Genomic DNA, 17,726 nt, shown 5'->3' with positions numbered 1-17,726 from the left:
CTTAAATCTGCCTCCTCATGCACGTGGACTATCTCCAGATTTGGGCCATTCCTGTTTCTGGGGCCTCTCACACACAGGTGGCTGCTGTGAGATGTGGAGCTGGGGAGAAGGTTCCTCTTCCCCAGTCTGCAGAACAACTCTACAGACATTCTGTGCAGTAGATTCTGACCCTTTTATGCAGCTCTGCCAGGGTGGAATGGAAGGATCTTGTAGTAGTGGGTCTTCCAACTCTACTACTTCACTGGGCTTCTCATGCTTCTCATGCCCCATCCCCTCCTACACATAACTACACATTATGCTGGAATGCAGGGAGCTCCTGCGGGGCAGTTGTGCCTCCAACACCTCTCCCCCCACCCCCCCGAGCTCCTGCGGGGCAGTTGTGCCTCCAACACCTCTCCCCCCGCCAGTGCATCCAGCCCTCTCTTGCACAGCCGTGCTTCGCTACAGCCTGGGAGCCCTCCACACTCATGGAAGAAGGGCTGGATTTGCCTCTAATCAGGAGGGTCCAGTGGACGACCTATCCTGATTAAGCGCCTTCCTGATTATCCAAATACACATTGATACCTTCTTTTGCAACCCCTGCCAACACCACACACACAAAGGACAGTATCTATGAAGCTCCAGTTAGTCCTCCGTAACCTGGAAGAGGGGATCTCCATATTGGCCTAGAAGGCTTGAGAAAGGCATGTTAATGGAAATAGCTGAACCCAACCAAATTAATATTTTTTCCTGATCAATATTTTCCCTGGGGCCGTCTTCCTCATTGTGTTTCACTAAAAACACACCATTGTTGGGTACAGTTGATTCCATAGAAGACTTAGAATGCGGGATATACAAATATGAACATCAAATAAAATTAGATAATTCCTTTGTCCAAAGATCTTTGGAAGAAAAAGGAAAGTTTAATTCTTCCTGGTGGTTTGAAGGGGCTGATCCTGGAAGAGGCTGAGCGCCCTCCACTCCTACTGAAGTCAGTCAAGTGGAGGGTGCTCAGCTGCTCTCAAGAGGTGCACAATATCTTGCATGATTGGGTCCTAATGGAACTGGCTTGCTATGACCAGAGTGTATTTTAGATATAGAAAAAATGGATCCTTTTTTTGACCTTCCACAAACGTGAAGTTGTCCTGTAATGACACCTTCTGGGCAAGTTAAAGATACACACTCGTGACTCTCCTGTACTGACTACTCACAGATTTTTATGGCCTTGATCCTGCTCCCTTTTAAAGTCAGTGGCAAGACTCCCACTGACTTCAGTAGGGGCAGGACTGGGCCTTTTTACTGCCCATGCTTCTAGTAGTTTCTTCTCAGCGGCAGCTAACACAGTTCAGTCAGGATGCTGCTCTTCATGACAGCTGCTGCTAAAGGAAGCAGCTTTCTCTTTATGTTCTATAAATGGAAGAGTTTACATAGCAGAGTAGAAAATATCAACTAAATTGTGTTTTAATCTAAGCAAAATGATGGTGATGTTATCTCTTGTTAAAGGATCACCTCACCTAGTGTATTCAGGCAACAAGCCAACATGTCTGATGCCAAACCAACAACACCCAATTTGCTACTGTTATCAAATATGGAGGGAAAACACCTACTTCATTGCCAAGATATGGATGCTGTTTTCCGCTCAGAAACTGTTGTTGGCATTTTAAAACAAAAACAAAAAAATCTGCAACAGAAGCACCCAAAAAAACAACCCAACAATTTTTTTCCTTGTTTGTTATGAAATAGGCATCATTTCTTGTTATGACTTTCATCAACACAACTTCACAAAAAGTGTTGATGTTTTTTCCTCCAACTTCGGGACTAATTGCATAAGAAAGGCTTTTCAGTTCTGCACTGAATGATTGCATTAGCATGAAGGAATAGAGATCTGTGTCTGTACAGCACCTAGCACAATGGGGTCCTAGTCCATGACTAAGCCTCCTAGGCACTAGGGTAATACAAATAAATAATTATTCCATCCTGAGCCGGTACAGCTATGTGTACATCCAACCTTTTTTATTTTTTATGCAATCCATTGACTAGAAGAACTCAGATTTAATTTTATAAAAGTATGTTCATTATAACAGGAATGGTGATTAATTCTTCAGTGTTTGGTACACAGTGACTTGTGTTGCTAAAGCAAGTTATAATGGCTTTTTCAATAATAATAGTCTGTTTACTTATAGATTTAAACAACGTTCTGCTGGAAAATTTCTGACCAGCTATAGCGAATGTTAAAGGTGTGCACAGTCTATTTTCAGGAGCTTAGTTAAAGTGCTGTTACGTCTTTTACTCAATGCCTAGGGACTTATGTGGTAGGCACAAGTTTCAAAATTGATAAATAAAATGTGGCCAGGGACCCATTCTGCCTGTATAATTGAGAACAAGGCAATCAACTGCAGAGGGTTTGTTTTTGTTTTTTGAGGCAGGGCGGGGAATGGAATTTAACCAGAAGTTTCTAGTCATCAACCAAGTGCTAGCAAATATACGAATGGGCATACTACATCAGACCAAAGGTCCATGTAGAGCAGTATTGTGTTTTCCGACAGTGGCCAATGCCAGATGATTCAGAGGGGATGAACAGAACAGATAATTATCAAGTGATCCCCCTGTCACCCTTCCCAGCTTCTGGAAAACAGGGACTAGGGACACTTCAGAGCATGGTTTTGCATCCCTGTCTATCCTAGCTAATTGCTGTTGATGGGCTCTATCCTCCATAAACTTATCCTGTTCTTTTTTTAACCCAGTTAGTCTTGGCCTTCACAACATCCTCTGGCAAAGAGTTCCACAGGTTGACTGTGCATTGTGTAAAGAAATACTTCCTTTTTGTTTGTTTTAAACCTGCTGCCTATTCATTTCCTTTGGTGACCCCTAATTCTTGTGTTATGAGAAGGAGTAAATAACACTTATTTACTTTCTCCACACCAGTCAGTATTTTATAGACCTCTGTCATATCCCTCCTTAGTCGTCTCTTTTCCAAGCTGAAAAGTCTCAGTCTTATTAATCTCTTCTCATATGGAAGCTGTTCTATACCCCTAATAATTTTTGTTGCCCTTTTCTGTACCTTTTCCAATTCCAATATCTTTTTTGAGATCGGGCGACCAGATCTGCATACAATATTCAAGATGTGGGCATACTGTGGATTTATATAGAGGCAATATGATATTTTCTATCTTATTGTCTATTCCTTTCCTAATGTTTCCCAACATATTGGGGTTTTATTTTTGACACAATCAAACTTGAGACCTAATGCTGATGTCAATAGGAACTGGACATTCACCACCCTGCAAGACTGAGTTCCAAGTGTGGCCCTTGGGTTCTTGGCCAGTGTGAGCATGGATAGACTCAGACTTCACCACATACTGTTGGAAGGCAGTGCATTAAGGGTGGGATTTGTAAAGTACCCAGTGTTGGCCTAATTTTGCTTCCACTGAAGTCAAGGGTAAAATTCCCACTGACTTCAATGGGAACAAAGTTAGGCCAATATGAGTTCCACCATTCACTTCAATGGCAGCAGAATTAGGTCCGTGCCGAGCCCTTTGGAAAATTCCATCCTCAAGTAGTGTCTTTGGAATCAAAGCAAATGGTTGATTAATGCTGCAGAGAGTCAACCTCAGCCCTTGTGATGATCTTGTGTATAGGACCTGAAGAACAAGCTTGCGCAGCTGATGTGGAATGACTGGAACATGGAGGTGCGCCAGGCAGCTGCCCTGGCACTGGGGCAGATGAAGCTTGGGAAAGAAGTCCATGACCAGCTCAGGTAAGAGTTAACCATCTTGGTAGCTTTGCTATGGGGAAGTGGAGTTCTGAATTATTATCACCCAAATTTCTTGGTCACTTGTGCCATCAGTGTAGCACTACCTAGCAACAATTGCACTAGTATTTCCTTTGCTAAATGGTGGAACCTAGTTAGACACTAGATTAGCAATGGACTACCCTCAGGGCTGATACAGCACTGTATAATTTGGAATTATGGCATATTCTGTAGTCCTAATCTATGACTGTAACCAGGCTTTCAAATACATACTGTATTTAGGGTCTTCTTTATTTACAATTACAGCCATAATAATTGCAAGTGCATCCTTTTGCATGTGTACATCTGTTCCTGACTTTACCTAGAAACTGTCATGGGAAAGCAGTTACTGTATATACTTGTGCATAAGATATTTACATTAAAATTTCAGCCCACTAACATGGGTTCAGCCTATAATGGGGCCTAGCACTGTAGATCAGTTACATTGATCCACTTACCACCCTGATCGGTAAGCATGAGAGAGCAAGGTGATGGTAGAGTTGGGGAATAACCAATCCAGTGGCTGAAAAGAAAACTATGGGACCCAAGGCTACATTGAAAGTCAGACAAGTCATGGGTCAGCAGCTGAAAAGAGAGAGGAGCAAGTTTTGTGGGCAAGTTTTGTGGAGCCCACTAACATGAATCACTCACTTTTGTTAGATTCTATCTTACAAAATGATGGGCTCTGTCCAGTTTATGTGTGGGTTATACGTGAATATATTGGTAAGTATTCACAGGCAGATCTTCTATACTCAGAGAATACACTTGCCAGAAGTAAGGAGCCTGTGAATGCTCACACTGGGCATAACCAATGCTACAACAGGCCTGATTCTATGTGAAGTGTTTAAATATAGGTCTGTTACATGGAGTGACCCCTGGAGTTTTGGGACTCATTACAGTGGGACTAAAGGGCTGAGTCTTTTTTTTTTTTTTTTAAATGAGCAGTGAACAGGAGAGGAACCTTTGAATAGGGATGTAATGAGTCTCAGGGGCTTTGCCCAGTCAGGATAATCCTCCCATTTTTGTGTGCATCCGTCTGGACCATGCAGACCAGGCCCAGCAGTTGCTTATTTAAAACTCCTTTGCGCTCTCAGGGTGAAGCTGAACAGAGGAGATTGCCGGATGAAGGTGGAAGCGCTCTCATTGATTGGCTGGCTACGGCTTATGACAGCGAAGTTGCTTCCGGGCTTCCTTCACTGCTTTTCCAATGACTTTGTTGCAGTCCGGAGAGAAGCTTGCCTTACCGCTGGAGCACTCAGGATCAAAGATGAAATGGTAAGTAGGAGTGTTTAAAAATAAAAATAAAAATAAAAGCCTGATAAAGATCCTGAACCCAAAGGAAAAAAAGATTTCTTTCCTTTATTAATGCTAATTCTAATTTCTGTGTTCCCTTGTTCAAGATGGGATGTACTTACGTGCATCACTCACTTTTGATTCATAGATATTAAGGTCAGAAGGGACCATTATGGTAATCTAGTCTGACCTCCTGCATAATGCAGGCCACAGAGTCTCACCCACCCACTCCTGCAATAAACCTCTAACCTATGTCTGAGCTATTGAAGTCCTCAAATCATGGCTTAAAGACTTCAAGGAGCAGAGAATCCTCCAGCAAGTGACCCGTGCCCCATGCTACAGAGGAAGGCGGAAAACCTTCAGGGCCTCTTCCAATCTGCCCTGGAGGAAAATTCCTTCCCGACCCCAAATATGGCGATCAACTGAACCCTGAGCATATGGGCAAGATTCACTCTGTAGTAACTCAGATCCCACCCCATCTAACATCCCATCACAGGCCATTGGGCCTATTTACCATGAATATTTAAAGATCAATTAATTGCCAAAATCGTGTTATCCCATCATACCATCTCCTCCATAAACTTACTGAGTCTAATCTGAAAGCCAGATAGATCTTTTGCCCCCACTGCTTCCCTTGGAAGGCTATTCCAAAACTTCACTCCTCTGATGGTTAGAAACCTTCATCTAATTTCAAGTCTAAACTTCCCGAGACCAGTTTATATCCATTTGTTCTTGTGTCCACATTGGTACTGAGCTTAAATAATTCCTCTCTCTCTCCAGTATTTATCTCTCTGATATATTTATAAAGAGCAATCATATCTCCCCGCAACCTTCTTTTGGTTAGGCTAAACAAGCCAAGCTCCTTGAGTCTCCTTTCATAAGACAGGTTTTCCATTCCTCGGATCATCCTAGTAGCCCTTCTCTGTGCCTGTTCCAGTTTGAATTCATCCTTCTTAAACATGGGAGACCAGAACTACACACAGTATTCCAGGTGAAGTCTCACCAGTGCCTTGTATAACCATACTAAAACCTCCTTATCTCTACTGGAAATAGCTCACCTAATGCATCCCAAGACTGCATTAGCTTTTTTCACGGCCACATCACACTGGCGGCTCATAGTCATCCTGTGATCAGCCAATACTCCAAGATCCTTTTCCTCCTCCGTTACTTCTAATTGATGCGTCCCCAGTTTATAACTAAAATTCTTGTTATTAATCCCTAAATGCATGACCTTACACTTCTTACTATTAAATTTCATCCTATTACTATTACTCCAATTTACAAGGTCATTCAGATCCTCCTGTATGATATCCCGGTCCTTCTCTAAATTGGCAATACCTCCCAGCTTTGTATCGTCCGCAAACTTTATTAGCGCACTTCCCACTTTTTGTGCCAAGGTCAGTAATAAAAAGATTAAATAAGATTGGTCCCAAAAACAATCCCTGAGGAACTCCACTGGTAACCTCCCTCCAGCCTGACAGTTCACCTTTCAATATGACCTGCTGTAGTCTCCCTGTTAACCAATTCCTTATCCACCTTTCAATTTTCATATTGATCTCCATCTTTTCCAATTTAACTAATAATTCCCCATGTGGCACAGTATCAAATGCCTTACTGAAATCTAGGTAAATTAGGTTCACCATATTTCCTTTGTCTAAAAAATCTGTTACTTTCTCAAAGAAGGAGATCAGGTTGGTTTGGCATGATCTACCTTTTGTAAAACCATGTTGTATTTTGTCCCATTTACAGTTGACCTCAATGTCCTTAACTACTTTCTCCTTCAAAATTTTTTCCAAGACCTTGCATACTACAGATGTCAAACTAACAGGCCTGTAGTTACCCAGATCACTTTTTTTCCCGTTTCTTAAAAATAGGAACTATGTTAGCAATTCTCCAATCATACGGTACAACCCCTGAGTTTACAGATTCATTAAAAATTCTTGCTAATGGGCTTGCAATTTCATGAGCCAGTTCCTTTAACATTCTTGGATGAAGATTATCCAGGCCCCCCGATTTAGTCCCATTAAGCTGTTCAAGTTTGGCTTCTACCTCGGATGTGGTAATATCTACCTCCATATCCTCACTCCCATTTGTCATCCTACCATTATCCCTAAGCTCCTCATTAGCCTTGTTAAAGACTGAGGCAAAGTATTTGTTTAGATATTGGGCCATGCCTAGATTATCCTTAACCTCCACTCCATCCTCAGTGTTTAGTGGTCCCACTTCTTCTTTCTTTGTTTTCTTCTTATTTATATGGCTATAGAACCTTTTACTATTGGTTTTAATTCCCTTTGCAAGGTCCAACTCTCCTTGACTTTTAGCCTGTCTCACTTTATCCCTACATGTTCTGACCTCAATAAGGTAGCTTTCCTTGCTGATCCCTCCCATCTTCCACTCCCTGTATGCTTTCAGCTTTTTCTTAATCACCTCTCTGAGATGCTTGCTCATCCAGCTTTGTCTCCAACTCCTGCCTTTGAATTTTTTCCACTTTCTTGGGATGCAGGCTTCTAGCTTACAAAATGATGGGGACTGAGGGTGCTGAAGAGTCAAATTATTGTGGGTTGTGAATATTTCCTCCCATATGGAATAGAGAAACCATGTATCTCCAAAATATTGGTTCTGAACATGCATGCTGGGAATCTGCCCACAGGTACATAAAATGGATCTAGTGGACAATGAATCTCTTTGTGCCAAAAAGAACTGCCTCCTCTCACCCCACCTACACAAACCTTCACCCAGAACACTAATCAAACAGGAACTTCTTCAAGGCTTGGAAGAGTTTGATTAACTTTTAGAATCATCATTTTTTCAGGTTTGCATTCACTTCTGCAATCCCTGGTTAGAACCTGGTGCAGAAGCCTGGAAGTGAGGCTCTCGGTACAGTATGTGTGTGCCCCGCTGTAAAGTCAAATGCAGGTGATGTCCTTCAGTTGCAAATTAAAACGGAAAATAAACCAGACTGATAATTCTAGCACTATTCAGGCAGGTACTGGATTCTGCAGGAAGCAGTGCCGGATCTGGAGGGCCATGCAGGCTTTTACTAGAATAAGTGACTGCCTGTAGAAATTAAAACACTCATGAGGTCACACTGTTCGCCATCCCTCATGAACACAAACCTGGTATGCCCCTGGAATACAACCCATTTGGAGGGGTCTTCTGGCTCTTCTCTCCAAATCACCATCTCTACCCTGTATGACTGTATGTGTGTTCTGTCCGGTATTGTTTTCACTTGTGCCTTTAGGCTGTTAGCTCTTTAGGACAGTGACTTGTTCATTATTTGGTGTGGGTCACATCCTATATAGTATCACACATTTATATGATCCTATATAAATAATAAAGCATGATGATAATATCTCCTAACAGCTATATCCTTCCACCTCAGGTGCTAACGTGCCTCTTTAAGATGATGCAGACTGACCCTCATTGGAAAATCAAGGCTTTTGCCATCAAAGGTATTGTAGTTAGTTGGTGAAGACTTGTTGCTTTAATAGGATATTTTTTGTTTATTGTGAGGATTTTAATATTTTAGTTTTTTAAATAATATTTAAGGTTTCAAAATTTGCAACTTTAATGTCAGACATGGCACATGTGAACAGACAACAATTCTAACGGTAATAGAAATACTACAGCAGTATCTTTGAAATAGAATATTAGTCTAACAAAGTACACAAATTCTGAACCTCTGCTACATGGCCAGCAAATAGTAGCTTTTAACATTTTAAATGTAACTACTTCCAGGGATCCCATACCAGGAGAAAAAGCTTCTTCACTGGTGGATTTGCAAATGGGGCACAGTGGTACCCCCAAACTTCTCAATCCACTAAGAGGAACAATCCTTCCAATTCTCCAAATTCCTTAATAACCAATATTTAAGTATCAGGGTCCAGTTCAGTAAATGAACTCAGTCTGCTTTGCATCCTCCCTCTCTCCCTTCTGTGAAAGTTTTTAAGTGGTTTAGAACATCAGAAGAAGACTTGGGTAGATTTATTTTGGTTTTTAAAAATACATTGACTTGAGGAAGCAATATTATTGCTGGCTGAGAATTCTAAACTGTGCATGTGCCAGGGCCAGAAAGCATTAGTCTAAAAAAAATCATATGAATGATAGTATCCTTCATACTTTTATCTCCGCTTTCCTCTGTGGAGCTTTGGCCCAGATCCTCAAAGGTAGTTAGGCTCCTAACTTCCATCAAAGTCAATGGAAGTTAGGAACTTAAATACCTTTAAGGCCCAAATCCTTAATGTACACAACAAACATTCATTAAGTCTTGCAACCCTACGGCAAGTACTATCTCCATATTGTAGATGGGGAAACAGACAAAGAGAGCTTATGTGGCTTCCTTTTGTTCCAGACACCTCCCAGAAAATGGTGATGTGTGATTATTCCTCCATTTCTAGAATGCTCACCTGTCGGGTTCCTCAGAGTTCTATTCCCCACTCCTCTCTTTTTTCATCATTACATGAAGCCAAGAGGGGAAGCATGAGGATCTATGTCTCAGGTCTCAAATGCCAACAATACACAGAAAGAATCATGCTCTACATCTCCTTCACCTGGATGCAAATAACACCAACCTATCCCAGTGCCTGGCTAAAAGGCAGCTGGCTGAAGCTGAACCCAGGCACGATGGAGGTGATATTGCATGGAAGAAGGAAACATTTTGAAGAGTTAGTATCCCATCCCCCTCTATTGAGGCTGTCTGCCACTAGATTGTCAAATCAGTTTGCAGCCTTGGGCTCCTTATTGATACCAGAGGCTCAAAGAGCTACAGCTGCAAAAAATGCCTTCTTCCACCTCAGGCTAGTTAGAAGATTGCACCCAATCCTTTGGCCATGATGATACATACATTTGTGTGATGTAGAGTGCAAGTTGGATTTACTGCAGGTCACTACAGTTAGATACAAGATGAGCCCACAACCCTTTAAAAAAACCAACAACACTTCAGTTAATCTTCAATGCTGCAGATTATCTAACTCCAGCCATCAAAAGCATATCACCCTGGGGCAATGGCAGCTGCCAGGGAGAGGGAGCCAGAAGAGCAGCAGCAGCAGACCCTGCAGGCAAACTCCTCCTATTTTCACACTGAAACAGGGTCCCTTCCTTATGTGCCCCCCCCCCCCAGATCCATAGAGTTGTGAGGGAACAAAAATGTACAATCCTTCAAACCAGAGAGGACAATTCCAGGATAACTTTGGGTTTTTCCATGGGCTGGTGGTGATTTGGGGTGCATACATCTGTCTGTCCTAAGTAGTGATCCCCCATTACCGTAGTGTCTGAGTGCCTCACAATATTGAATGTATTTATCCTCACAACACAGACACAGAGAGGCTAAGTATCTTGCTCAAAGTTAGACACAAAGTCTGTGGCAGAGCAAGCAATTGAACCCAGATCTCCTGAATCCCAGTCTAGTGCCCTAACCACTGGAAAATCCTTCCTCTCTGGGAAATACATAACACAGCTATGATGTTATGCTTCAACTAGATGCAATTTTTAGACACGGAGGATGCTGAGCCTTTTGACCACTATACTCAATGTCAAAATGGTGTATTTTACATATCCCTGAACACCTCATTTTTCTGTATCTCGGCAGCCTATTATTTACATATTGTATTATTGTCTTAGAACTTCCTTCTCATAGGCAGCCACTCAATTTAAAATTAGAAAGCAATAAATTTAGAACAAATGTTTTTAAATATTACTTTCAGCACCCTAGATTCTTGGAGATTTTGAAACCATAGAATGTGAACACATCAAACTGTGACTGGATTTCTAAAAAGAATGGGATAACATTATGATGGTGATATTTGTAGGTGGGTGTAAGGCTAAAATAGGTGTAATCAAATTCCATGCTTCAGGATATAAGCTGGTTGTTACAGAGGTAAGCAAAGAGTCCCCACCTCTTCCCCTTTCCCAAGCAACACTGCACAATTGACAAAGCACATTGGGGTTTTTTTTGTTTTTGTTTTTTAATGTTTGTCTGTAGCACAATCTATTAGCTACTTGTTGGAGGTTTCTTCTGCCCTGTTTGACAAATGCTCTGTTCCTAAGATTCCACAAGCAGGAAGCCATTAGCAATCCCAATAAATAGAGAGAAGCGCATCCGTTAACACAACCAAACCCCGGCATGAAAAAATTAAAACAAAGAAAAGCACTTGATTTCCCCTTTTATGGCAGCACTGGGCCAAATAGGCCATGTGACCCCCCAGCTGAAACATCATCTTCTTTGGGCTGTTCATCATGAGGAGGAACCTGGAGTACGAAGAGAGGCCTGTCGTAGCATCGTCACCCTCCAGCTGCAGGATGAAAGTGTTCGGGCCATCTTATTGGAGAGGTTGATTCTGGAGCCAAATGAGATGGTCAGAGAGTAAGTAGCTAGGCTTCAAAAGGAAAACATGCTCAGGGCAAAATAAAGCCCCTCTCTCATTATGGTTTTGTCAGTGGATACTCCCCAGGGCTCCAAGCATATGCAGTGTGCTCTCCTTCCTTCTGAGGGATGCTGCTTTCTTTCCTAATAAACCCTGCATGCTCACAACATAGCAGGGATGGTGCAACATATAATTTCCTCCCAAGATGCTCCTTTAGTCAATTGCTAAGGGGTTTCTAAAGACTAATTTAGTGACCCACACATTAACCCTTCTCTTACTGTCTCTAAAACCTACCTTTCAAAGCAGCTGACATTTGTCAGCTGGGGTTGGGGGAAGATTGAAGGAGGCACAAGTGTTCTGTCACACCACTATTCCAACTCCCCGTACCCACTTCATGAAGCTCTTAGACTCAATATCTGCCAAGACTTCTGGAGATAGTTCCATGGGTACCATAATTAAATCCCTCCTCTCACTCAGCTTGTCCAGCCCATTCCACACTTGATGTTGGATGTCTTACTAAAGTAGGGAGGATTGGGCAGACTTTTCTATTTGAACATAACTTCTCAAGGGAGACAGACTATCAATACTCCAATTCCATGATTCTTGAACTGTGGTCCATGGAGCACTTGCTAGTGGTTTGGGGAGAGTTGGCAAGTCATATGGTGTCAGCTATTGTCTTTGTCCAACATTAAATGAAGCAAAAAAGATTTTCCCAATATTGATTTTTTTTTCATATAAATGATTGTCACAGTAGTCACTGGTATATTCTGAGGGCCCAAACAGGAAGGTAAGTATAGGAAAATCTCTCTATTAAGTTGTGCTGACAAAAGATGCTATCAGATCATTAAAGACCAGGGTCCTATTCTGTTTTCATTGATGCCAGTTTTACATTAGTGTGACTCTGTTGGCTTCAATAGTTACACCATAGCTATACCTATGTAACTGAGATCAGGGCCACAAGTGGTCAAGATCATCAGTTTTACTTCTCATCTGAAAGTGTGCCCCAGCATCATGTCCCCTAACATGCTACAGCTTTGCTTCAGTACCAATGCAAAGAAAGGGGGGATCCTTAAATATGTTTGTTAAATCACATTTTTAAATATATATGTATTGAGTTACTAACACTGCTTCTAGCAGCACTTAACAAATCATTAACGCTGGTTATCTTACCACCTTGCTCCCCTCACTCATCTACTACCTCTATGCAATTCTGTACTCACTCCCCCGCCAATCCTCTGAAGCCCGGACCAACTGGTGGGCCAACCCATGCCAATGTGGGAACACTATCCCTTCCTTCATCAGGTCACAGTGATAGCTGCTGCTTGTACCGCTTCACATGTATATGTGAGGCAAATGAGAGAAGGCAGCACAGATTGGAAGACTTGGCTGGTTCCCAGGTAGCATGTGAACTTCATTGCTTTTTGTGGCTCTTGCTTTTTCTTCAAGCTTCTGCTGTGCATAAGTAACAAGTCTTTTATCACTTCTGTTTAGGGAAATGAATAAAGCTGTGAAGGTTCTCAATTTTCAACATACAGAGGAACAGGAAATGATTCAGAAGATCAAGAATGAGGTGAAGAGACATTGAGAGCCCAGCTCATAGAGGAAATGTGCTCAGGGCTTTTGGTTGGAAGATAGGGGAATACAACTTCATATTTAGAGATGGTTAGAAGGCAACTGATCTCTCTCCCCCACACACAGAGCTAATAAATTTGAGGGGAAGGAGGTGTCACCATCTCAGCTAGAGGATGGATGTTCCATGGGGTGGCCAACCTGTGGCTCCGGAGCCACATGCGGCTCTTCAGAAGTTAATATGCGGCTCCTTGTATAGGCACCAACTCTGGGGCTAGAGCTACAGGCGCCAACTTTCCAATTTGCCAGGGGGTACTCACTGCTCAACCCCTGGCTCTGCCACAGGCCCTGCCCCCACTCCACCCCTTCCCACCCCCTTCCCTGAGTCTGCAGTGCCCTCGCTTCTTCCCCCTCTTTCTCCCCCCCTCCCCCCGAGCCTCCTGCATGCCACGAGACAGCTGATTGGGAGGTGCGGGGAGGGAGAGGGAGGCGCTGATCAATGGGGCTGCCAGTGGGTGGGAGGCACTGGGGGCGGGTTGGGGGAGCAGTTAGGGGGCTGCTGACATATTACTGTGGCTCTTTGGCAATGTACATTGGTGAATTCTGGCTCCTTCTCAGGCTCAGGTTGGCCACTCCTGCATTAGAGCTTGGTCAAGAGATAGTAAATGACATCACTTAGGTGGGGGAATAAGATCTAACGTGGATAAAGTCTCACTGTGACATAATGAGCATCTGCAGCTCAAGACTGCATTGGCCTTTTTTTATCATCATATCACACTGCAGCCTTGGATTAATTTACTGACCGCTTCTCAGAATTGGAATATTAAGTATTGCTTCAGGGAGAAGTCAGCACAGAGAAGAATTTCAAGTCTCTGTCCCAGGTGCATGTGATCACTCATACTATGTGCATTATACAGTATTCTATCTAACATTAGGCACAACCACATTCAGAAAGAACTGAATATAAAATATTTCTCATTTTCCTCCTTAAAAATGGGGATTCTTTTTAAATTGTCAAATAATGCTTTCTCCTAGTTATATGTAGTCCAGCATATATTCAGGGCCCTGTGTAATATGTGGCTGTACTTCATCATTCCATCTTTTCCCCCTGGGGCATAGCCACAGGTGGGGCTAGGTGAGCCACGGCCCACCCACTCAGCATCCAGGCCCACCCAAATCTGAGTAGGGGTGTAGTGCTGCCACAGCGGTCCAGAGAGTCACATGGACACCTGAAATCCAGGACAGAGCTATGCGCCCGCCCTTCAGAAATCTACGCTTCGGCAGCTCTGCCTTGCCATTTTCTGAGCCGCCTCATGCGCGTGCCCAGCTCGGCAGGTGAAGGCCTGTGTCTGGGGGCACCAGGGCTAGGAAGAGGGCGTGGTGTCAGGGGAGAAGCTGAGCTAGCACAGTGTGTCATTGCCTGTGCACCCGAAAGTTGGGGCCCACCCAGATTTCCACTCCTAGCTACAGCACTGCTGTATTCTGCAGATGTGTTCTAAAATCTGAACTTGCAATGAAAACCTTTCAAACATCTACTGAACGTACCCAATGCAGTGTTGTCTTCCTGGGTCTGTAGTCATCCTGTACAAATAGCTCTAAGAAAAGTCTGAGCTGCCCCATTCATCTCATTAGGGTATTGACTCTGAAACCTCAAGCTGACCATTTAAATGACCATTTTTTTGGCTGTTTCACTGCTGATCGGTTTGGGCCAGATTGTGATAAATTTACCCATGCTGAACAGTACCTTGCACTTACAGCATAAGTAGGTCTATAGAAGTCAACAAGACTAAGTGGGGAGTAATGCCCAGATCCATGAAGGGACTTGGCACCTAAACCCCAGATTTAGGCACCTAAGTCTCAGTTTTTGGTGCCACCGTGATCCACCAAACTCCTGCTCAGCTGCTGCCTAACCCTGTATGCATCTAAACTCATTGTAAAAGTTCCCCAGCTGTCTTTGGGCGTGCACACTGCTACCTCACTAGGCATCCTATCTCCTAGCTAACCAGATAGGCAGAGGAATGCATATCTCCCCTGTGGGCTTTGATCCGGTAGGCAGCAATGGTGGTGTCCATCTTATAACAGCCCAGTAGTAGTTAGAGCACTCTCCGGGGATGTAGGAAACCCAGGTTCATTTCCCACCTCCGCCAGAGGAGAGAGGATTTGAACAGGAGTCTGCCACATGTTTCAGGAGGGTGCGCTAGCCATTGAGATATTCTGTTACAGGGCTGTCCACACCGGCACTTTTATCATGAAACTTTTGTTGGTCAGGGGTGTGTGTTTTTTCACACCCCGACCAACAAAAGTTTTACTAACAAAAGTGCCAGTGTAGAGATAGCCTTAGTGTATCACAGTCTAGCAGGATGTTATTGCAGAAGTGCCAGTGTGCTTATTCCATAATCTCCAAAGTGTCAAAAACCCCAGTTGTCCCATACACAGCTTCCCCTAACAACTTCTACAAAGCAGCTGTGCTTTGGCAATACAAACACTATTTGCATATTGAAAAATTAAGGACCAAGCAAAAAACTGAAATTAATATCTAAACAATAGAAGGATGACAGCAATGTGTTTTCATTTATTTTCATGTTATGTTTTGAATGGACATTCTTGTTAATTTAATCTGGAGCTGCTCCAGAAATTCCAGTCTGCGGCCCAGTGTGCCAAAACTTTTATCTAGTTTCCTGTGCAATATATGAAGCCTTACATAATTAGCTTTTCCATCCAAACGAGCAAAAAACGTATCATTCGTGGATTTTCCTTGTAGGGAGTGGCAACTATAGCAGCCCTCTGTCCCATATTTAATACACTTTTATTTTTCTGATTGAGCAACTGAGTTTCTTATGGGCAAGAAAATGTGGCGCTCACACTTTCACAAAAGATACTCAGAACTATCCACTGTGCTTACTCACAAGCTGCTGGCTCCAGGACTTAATGAAAATAACCTTGCAAGATTCAACAGTCCAGACAAAAAATATGCTTGTTCACCCCTTTACCATGATTTATAATGGAAAAAACTAATTGCTATTTGCCTGCCCCCCCAAAATTGCTCATGCCACTCGAGTTGAATTTTGCAATTAAGAATTTGAAGACTTATCATCAGACTAACTGGTCTCCTGTTCCGCATTTTTTATCCAGATTTCCAGGCTAAGCCAAAAGGACTTGGTGACCCGGAAACTGCTGAAACTCGAAGAGATTATAGGTCATTTGTGGCAGGAAGCCAACCGAATCTATCATGCAAAGGAGCATAGCTCTGCCCACAAGGATATACTGCAGAACCTCATAGCTGTCCTTGGATCCACTTTCTCTGGTAATGTGTGTGTGTGTGTGTGTGTATGGATTAGAAGGGATGTGTTACATGGATCACTTCCTTTCAGAAGAGATCATACCAGTCTTTTGAGTTACTTATTCGGTGGGAGGAGGTTATAGCATTCAATAGCTCTCCCAGAAGATACTGCATATCATTCAAAGGATAGGAGAGTTGTAGATGCAAAGGATATAAAACTTGATTTCAGTCATTAAAAAATTCTCTGGGCTGCTAAGGCTACCTTGCACTGCTTGGCTTTCAAATGGCTGGAGCTAGTCAGTAGAGAATTCTCCTTGCATAGGGAAAACTCTCCGTCACCTCCTAGCTACACTACACTAGCTGCTCCCCACAATCCAACCCTTGGTGTGATAGGGGATGCCCGGGTATGTTCTGGCATGGACAGGGAACGATACTCCACACTGGCATGAAGTCTGTTCTGGAGCTTGTCCCAGTGGTGCAAGTAGGAGTAGGTTGCCTGCGAGTCTAACTTTCTTGTGGCCAAGGATTAAGGATCTGCAACGGAACGGGTGTCATTCAGAAGTGTTCAGTTTCCATACAGAGACCTGGAGCTAGAGGCGTGGAGACCCACGGCTGTTTCCCTACCCACTGGTGCAAGAACACTGACTTCCTACTACAACTCGTTAGTGCAGTGTTGGGTAGAACACATACAGAAGCACTTCTCAGTCAGGAGAGTAGCGTGTGCTGAGTAAAAAGATTCTGGTGTGTGGAAGGGAAACTGCCAGTGTCATTAGGAAGGGAGACAAGGAGCCATCCATATAAATCTCTTCTTTATAGAAAAAAGTTGCTGACAGTGAGGCTTCTTCACTATCCACCCACTTTACAGAAGCTGGAACAGAACCCAGATCTGTCAAGAGTTTCCTCACTCATATCTGAGTATTGCTGAGTAAGTGGGTTTGAGGATTAGGACAAGGTTGACAGCGTGGACAGGGAATGGTCAGAGGGATCAGGCCATCTGATAAGACCCAAGTGATGTGCTACCATGAAGGAGACAAACTCAAAGTCCCACAATTTTCATGGTGCTAACAAGTCAATAAAAAGTGGGTTCCTTCCCCTATCCCAATGACCCTTTTCCCTACAATGATCGTATTAGGCTTGCCATTAGAGTACTGACTACAAGATCAACAGAACCCAGAAACCTATCAGTCAGAGAAACCTGTCACTCCCACTTTACACAGTCTTTATGTGGGGGCTAGAGGGCAAACAAAGATGAAATTTGGATAAATGCGGGGTGTCCCTGTGCTCTGAATTACGCTGGGACAATACCAGCAGTACAGTGAGAGAAAAATTTGGATTGGTCTTTGTCATTTCAGTACTAAAATTATCATAATCAACAGCACGTTCTAGGTGTTTACATTACATTAATGCTTATGTTAAGCTGTTTCAATTCTACCTTATGTGAAATAGATTTGAC

At 43.1% G+C, this 17,726-nt stretch overlaps 1 protein-coding gene across 1 annotated transcript in view; it reads left to right on the top strand.

Annotated features, from left to right (window-relative positions):
* HEATR4 (HEAT repeat containing 4) overlaps nt 1-17,726 on the top strand; it is a 68,367-nt gene that overhangs the window by 41,343 nt on the left and 9,298 nt on the right. The window contains exons 10-15 of the mRNA XM_073348541.1: nt 3,618-3,736; nt 4,864-5,044; nt 8,445-8,514; nt 11,234-11,423; nt 12,916-12,994; nt 16,126-16,297. Of these exons, the coding sequence (XP_073204642.1) occupies nt 3,618-3,736; nt 4,864-5,044; nt 8,445-8,514; nt 11,234-11,423; nt 12,916-12,994; nt 16,126-16,297 (811 nt within the window). The remainder of the gene's footprint in view (nt 1-3,617; nt 3,737-4,863; nt 5,045-8,444; nt 8,515-11,233; nt 11,424-12,915; nt 12,995-16,125; nt 16,298-17,726) is intronic.

This window comes from Lepidochelys kempii, chromosome 6 (assembly GCF_965140265.1).
Source record: "Lepidochelys kempii isolate rLepKem1 chromosome 6, rLepKem1.hap2, whole genome shotgun sequence".
In the NCBI taxonomy this organism is placed as follows: Eukaryota; Metazoa; Chordata; order Testudines; family Cheloniidae; genus Lepidochelys; species Lepidochelys kempii.
This window is presented reverse-complemented; position numbering and strand designations above follow the sequence as displayed.